Source organism: Strix uralensis, chromosome 21 (assembly GCF_047716275.1).
Source record: "Strix uralensis isolate ZFMK-TIS-50842 chromosome 21, bStrUra1, whole genome shotgun sequence".
Taxonomy (NCBI): Eukaryota; Metazoa; Chordata; class Aves; order Strigiformes; family Strigidae; genus Strix; species Strix uralensis.
This window is the reverse complement of record NC_133992.1, coordinates 7,155,376-7,161,992: the sequence shown is the minus strand read 5'-3', so window position 1 is coordinate 7,161,992 and position 6,617 is coordinate 7,155,376. Positions and strand designations below refer to the sequence as shown.

General features: G+C 48.4%; 1 protein-coding gene across 1 annotated transcript; it reads left to right on the top strand.

The window, feature by feature from the left end:
- Positions 1-412: 412 nt before the first annotated feature.
- Positions 413-6,064, top strand: C21H9orf78 (chromosome 21 C9orf78 homolog). Its single transcript, XM_074890846.1, has 9 exons — positions 413-565; positions 1,818-1,877; positions 2,519-2,570; positions 2,759-2,829; positions 3,025-3,102; positions 3,523-3,720; positions 4,214-4,350; positions 5,091-5,189; positions 5,742-6,064. The coding sequence occupies exons 1-9, from the start codon at positions 483-485 to the stop codon at positions 5,831-5,833; spliced, it is 870 nt and encodes a 289-aa protein (XP_074746947.1). The 5' UTR covers positions 413-482; the 3' UTR covers positions 5,834-6,064.
- The last annotated feature ends 553 nt before the right edge of the window (positions 6,065-6,617 follow it).

The window sequence follows — 6,617 nt, the reverse complement described above, 5'->3', positions numbered from 1 at the left end:
GGCCCGGTGGCGGGGACACGGTGGGGGGATGACACCGGCTCAACGTGGCGCCGCCGGGCGCGGGGGAGCCACGTCCTGCCCGAAAGCCGGGATTTACAACGGGAGCGTGGGACAGGCGCTGCCGGAGGCGCCATTTCTCCCGGGCCGCTCTGCCGGGACTGCGATAAACAAAGCGACTCTGGTGACTGACACGGGATGTCCCTCGGGAAAGAGAACACGTGTCCCGGGAGGACACGGAGGGGTCTCGGCCCAACCGGCGGAGTGGGGGCCGCGCTGCTGGAGCGGCGGGAGGAGACGGCGCTCGCCGGGACAGGCGGGAGCGGGGCCGGCGGCTCCTGCCCGGCCGCGGTGCTGGCGGGTGGGAGGTGCCGCCCGGCTTCGTCGCGGAGCTGTGACGTCATCGCCACGCGACGCGGGGTCGGCGGCAGTGGCGGGGGGGGTGCGGGTTGGTTGCGGTGTGGCGGAGCTCAGCAGCCGGCGCCATGCCGGCCAAGAAGTCCTTCCGCCGGCGGAGGGAGGACTCGGAGGAGGAGGAGGAGGACGAGCAGGTCGCTGAGGAGGTCAGGTGGGTCGGGAGCCGGCGGAGAGCCCGGCTGGGCCCACCGGTCCCGCGGCCTCCGGGCGCGCCCGGCCCCGGGCGCTCGGGGACGGGACCCCGGGTCCGCGTCGGTCCCGCAGTGCCGCGTCCGGGCGTGTCCCGCCGTGGTGTCATGTCATGTCGTCACGTACCGCTGTCGTGTCGCAGCGTGGCGTCACATCATCATGTTGCACCGGTGCGTTACGGCGTCGTCGCGTCACACCGTCACTCTGTCGTCACGCAGATGATCGCACGTTGTGATGTCCGGCCGCAGGCCCCGGGGCACAGCCGGGAGGGGGGGCGGGAGGCGGGAGATGGGCGGGTTGTGCCGCAGAGACCCCCCCCGCTGCTCCCCGCCCTCCCCGGGGCAGCCCGCGGGGCCGGGCCCTTCAGCCCGGGTCTGACCTCGGCTTCTCTTGCGCTTCTGCCGTTGGAAACGGGCGCTCACAGGTGGTCCGCGCCGATTTCAGAGCCCTGCGTGCCGAGCGAGATCTGTCCTGTTACTGTTTTACCTCAGAAAGATATTTCATGAGGCACAGGTCGTGGCAGATAGTGAAATACATGCGTAATTAGGAAAAGTCTAAATATCTGAAGAAATTAAGAAAGCATCTCAGCCTATATATAGGGACTTGATATTTAAATTTACCATAAACTTTCCTCTGAGTCACTCATGCACTGGTGTATCTTGAGAATCATTCAGCTGCGTTATATTCACTGGAGAGCTGCTGCCCACGTCGCTGTCAATGGAGTGCTTCATTAGTTCCCCCTCCTCCTGAGGAGTGACAGTTTTTAGTAGCTAGGGTCAACTGTTGCAGGAGTAACAGTGCCCTGCATTAACTCATCTTGCTTAGTAACCTTCTGTTTTCCTGTGAGGAAAATACTGCCTGGAGATCTTAATGGACTAAACCCGGTGGCCCTGGGTGATCTTCCCACACTGGTGCTTTTTAAAGCCTTTCAATGTTTGAGCGCTTCTTTCCTCAATTGAGGAAAGGCATCATGAGGGGACATAGCCAGCAGATGTCATGTGGGGTTTTTTCTGATTTCTCATATAAATGGAGTTGCTTAAATAAAGTAAAATAGAAAATATTTACCTAATCTGTAACCAGAAAAGTGGACACTGATATGCAGAAATTTAAGGCAAAGTCTGTCTAGAAGATTCCATGTTAACTGCAGAAAATCAAATTAAGTTAATTAATTAAAACCAAAGCATCAAGTACTAAGTCAAATATTTCTTCTTTAGGTTAAAAGTTGAAGAAGCCAAAGAAGTTCAGAGCCTCAGAAAGCGGCCCAATGGGGTGAGGTAAGGGATGTGAAGTAGCGTTTTGTCTGATGGTGTAACGTAGCAGTAAATTTCCCTCTTGTCATGTGCCTCCTTTCAGTCGAAAGTGTTACACGTCAGATAGTGCCAAAACCATGTTCTCGATAGAGGAGTTCCTACATTAAAGCCTGAGAAAGGAAAAGAGGGGAAGTTTGGTACAGGTGCACTGTGTCAGTTTACAGCGAGCAAAGTCTGTTCTGTATCCCAGCCATGAAGAAAAAGATTAAGATTGGGATTTACCATTCAATGTATTTTCAACGAATTACTGTACACAGTAAAAGGTTTAAATTGGACTCTTTCACACCTCCTCTGTCCTAATTCGCCTCTCCCCTCTCATCTGGTGCCACTGATTAGCTGATGAGCTAGTTGAAATGTGCACCAGCAATGAACTGCATCCCCTATTTTGGTTACTTGTTGTAAGGCACTAAAATCTGCTTCAATTTCTCATCTCCCCAAAACAGTAACAATTCCTCTATCCATGTGGAGGGATCAGGAAGATTGTCGATTTAGTATTAATACAGTGTGTGAGACTCTGCTAGATTTAGAGAAGGATAAAGAAATGCGGTATTGTTGGTAATATCTTTCTTTCCACTGAATTTTATTTACTTTATCTGCTCGACTAGTGCCGTGGCTCTGCTTGTGGGAGAGAAGTTGCAAGAAGAAGCAACACTCGTGGTAAGTGGTAGACACTTTCATCACCTCAGCGCTAAGATGTAATGGTGTGAAAGCGGGAGTATGGCCTGGGGTAGGACTGATGTCCCAGCTCAGTATTTACACGTTTCCTCTGTTTTTATCCAGATTTTGAAGACTAGCATTAAACTAGAGGGAAGCTTCAGGGTTTCTCATTATTTCTTCTTTTACAGGATGACCCATTTAAGATAAAATCTGGGGGAATGGTGGACATGAAGAAACTGAAAGAAAGAGGCAAGGACAGGTGGGTGCATATGAGCTCTGAAAATCTCTCCCTGGACTAGTATTAAATGGCATCTAGTAATGAAGTAACCAGATGTGTTGCTTTGAAGAGTTTAACATAATGCAGTTTGGCCAGATACTGTTACTCTAACTTGTCAAATTATTTAAATAAAAAAAAAAACAACCCAAAACTGTAAACATTGTGGCTTCCATTTAGGATTAATGACGAGGAAGATCTAAACTTGGGAACTTCCTTCTCAGCTGAAACCAACAGGCGGGATGAAGATGCTGACATGTAAGCTGTGCTGTGTTGTGTCTGGGATGTTGAATTTGGGGTTGGGTGTCCCCTCACAATTTATTTTTTTTCTGTCTTGGATACCGAGTAGTCCAGTGACTAATTTCACTTGCTCTTTCGCCTCCTGGCTGCCAGACTTGAGAAGGCTTTTTGATGGACAAAGATGGGAGGTGCCAGCCAGCTAGCTTGGCATTAAATACCAGTGGGAGCCTTCCCTGCTGTTGTGAAAGAGCTTGGAGGATCTGGTTGTTTCTTGGACAATTGCTTCTTGCAGTTGATGTTAGCTGAGTTGTCCTGGAGAGATTATTCATTCCTCTCTCCTAGCTATCAGGACAGTCATGCAGCTGTGCCCAGCAGTACTGGGACAGAGTACAGAAAACAGAATTAAATGCTGTGTGTCCCTCGTGTGCTGCTGTTTAGGATGAAGTACATTGAGACAGAGCTGAAGAAGAGAAAGGGAATCGTGGAGAACGAGGAGCAGAAGGTGAAGCTTAAGAATGCCGAGGACTCTCTATACGAGCTGCCAGAGAACATCCGTGTCTCCTCTGCCAAGAAGACTGAGGAGATGCTGTCCAACCAGATGCTGAGTGGCATTCCTGAAGTGGACCTGGGAATTGAGTATGTGGTTCACAGATCTGTTGGTTAGGGCCTGGATTGCCAGGATGAGCAGCTGCTGATTGTCAGAGCAGCGGAATGGCTGCGTTATACAGCCCTGGTTTGGCTCTGTGAGCGGGATTGAGCCTTGTTCTGGATTAGCGCAGTATCTAGCGCAGCATGTTCCACACAGGGATAGGGCTCCAGTGCAGCTCCATCATATGACTTCTGGGAAGAGGCTCTTGATTTTTGTGACTTGAATCTAGCAGCTTTCTGGAGGATCAGTTTGGGCCCCGCACTGAAAGAGGATGCACTAAGGATGTGAGCTTCCCTTTTGCCTTTGAAGCAAAGCATCTGTTTCTATAGCATTGCCTCCTCTCTCAAAAAGCCACATCAAATACCATAGCAGTGCTATTACTATCTCCAAAATCCGCTCACCTAGTATTTCTATGCCCACTACCCTTTCTAAATTAAGGGTTTTTTTTTTCTTTGTCTTTTTCTTTGTCTTTTTTTCTAGCGCAAAAATAAAAAACATCATCTCAACAGAAGAGGCCAAGGCCAAGCTGCTGGCAGAGCAGCAGAACAAAAAGAAAGACAGCGAAACTTCCTTTGTTCCCACCAACATGGCTGTTAACTATGTCCAGCACAACAGATGTAAGTCTCACGTAGCTCTCCTGACCCAGGTGTGACCCTCTCCCCTGCTGAGGAAAAGCAGTCAGTTGGGACAGAGTCTGATGCAGGAGGAATTAGTTCATGTATCAGCACAAGCAGCTGTCTGATTCCTTTTTCTGGGATGCTCATATAGACCCCATCTGGCTTGGTCTTTTTCATCCATCTGTCAGCAAGGAGAAGGACATATTACTCACGGCTTGACTTTCTGCTCTTGAACTCCCAGCTGACACTGCCTCATAAATTTCAAGACTTTGTGTCTTGAGCGTGTGCTGGAAATGCCTGCCTCGACTGCAATTCTAAATGATGGTTTATAATTGAGAGAATCCATTTTGTAGGCTGCCAAAGCAGACAGGCGGTCAAGCAAACATAGACCTTACTAGACAGGAGATGGGAATTAATTTCTGGGAGAGCCTCTCATACCGCAGCCATCTGGAGGAAAGGCAGCCTTCTGCTGTATCAAACCACGCTTACAGGCATGGTTTGGAGTCAGATTTGTGTGTTCTGAAGGAAATGAGTCTTTGGGCCACTTCTGATGAAACAGTGCTACTGAACTTTGCTGTCTCCTATCTTGTGTGTATTGATTATCCATAGAAACCAATTACAAGAATGCTTGTTCTGTTGTTTCTGCTAAAGATCACTTGTAACAAATGTCATAGAAATACATCCGTTTGAATAACACTGCTCAAGATAATACTCCTTATCCGATGGTTTCCTCCTTTCAGTTTATCACGAGGAGTTAAATGCACCTGTGCGAAGGAACAAAGAAGAGCCAAAACCCCGTCCACTGAGAGTGGGGGATACGGAGAGGCCAGAACCTGAGCGTAAGTTCCCAGTCTGGAATGTCATAAGGACAGTCAGTGAAACTCTTCAGGGGTCTTGCACAGAGAAATCACCCAGCTCTTCTTACCTCCTCTTCTCGGGGTGCCCTGAGAGAGTGGGGAAATGGAGCAATCTAAGTCCATGAGAGGCTGATTGCACTTGATGTACCCCTACTAGGTCACACATGGAGCCCTCTGGACGGAGGATGTCTAGAGATGCCCACGGGTGGAAGGTCACAACTGAAACGTGTTGCCAAAGCTGTCTGACAAGGATTTGATGAAAGCTAGGATAGCAAGGGGTGCAGGGTTGGGGAGCATTGACAGCTAAAGCAATAACCTTTCACACAGCAAGGAGCTGTATAAGGGAAATGTTGGAGTTAAGGAAATGTCTCCTGTGAAAGGACAGGGAAATAGTATTTCCTTCTCTTTCTTTTGAAGGGTCTCTTCCAAATCACAAATGTCCAGCCAGTGAAAAAGCCACAAATGATTATCACTGTGAGAAATTGAGGAAGATGAAAGGACAGGAAATAATATTTCCTTCTCTTTCTTTTGAAGGGTCTCCTCCAAATCGCAAACGTCCACTCAATGAAAAAGCAACAGATGATTATCATTATGAGAAATTCAAGAAGATGAATAGGCGATACTGATGGATGTGGACTGAAGTCTTTGCAGTTGTTCTTCTCTTCCACTAATAAAGGATTTTGTGTCAATGACCTGAAATGAAGCTGGGAAGAGTCACGGCCTTCACATGCTGGCGTTACCTACAAAGCTTTTCTTGTGATCTTGTAGTGAATCAGTTTGCAGGTGATTGTGAACTCTTTGGTCAGTAAAATCTTGTATATAACTTATTTTCAGTTATAAACCTTCTTTTATAAGAACACGAGCTTTCACGCTTGGCATTTTTTAGTGAGAAAGTTGCTTTTACAGATTTTTTTTCACCCTCTTAACACCAAAAAAAAGAGATCCTTTAAAAGCAGCAGTGCTGTTTGCCTTGTAAATATAAAGGGAAGATTTAAAGCTGGTTTGCTTGAATGTAACTTTGTTAAAAGACTTCCTGTTTGTTCCCAAGGGCCTTTGCTGTGCAGAGTGTGTGCAGCGGTGTGTCAGTGCCGCCGTTCCACAGCCTGGCTTGTAAGTGCTCCAGGAGAAGCCGCGGTGTGGGCTGTGCCTGGCACTGCCTCGCTGGGTCTGTCATCAGCGCAAGAAACAACAGCAGAGACCCAGCACTGAGGATTTTACATCATGAGCCATTTTCTATCTTTTTCTCCCTGTGGAGTTATTTCTGTAGCAGTTCACTGCATTTAAAAATTGGATCAGGTTGTAAGTGTTGGAGGAAAATCTCACTTTGCCCTCTTAGGACAGGGTTAATATGACAGCTCGTGAAGAGGCCAGAGGCCCTGCAGCCAGTGTGTGCCACGTCCTCCTTGGAGG

Excerpts from the sequence above, each read along its gene's own strand:
- C21H9orf78 (XM_074890846.1), top strand. The coding sequence starts at position 483 with ATGCCGGCCAAGAAGTCCTTCCGCCGGCGGAGGGAGGACTCGGAGGAG. Across the intron at positions 3,103-3,522 it reads CGGGATGAAGATGCTGACAT|GATGAAGTACATTGAGACAG; the intron begins GTAAGCTGTGCT and ends GCTGCTGTTTAG. Across the intron at positions 3,721-4,213 it reads GAAGTGGACCTGGGAATTGA|CGCAAAAATAAAAAACATCA; the intron begins GTATGTGGTTCA and ends CTTTTTTTCTAG.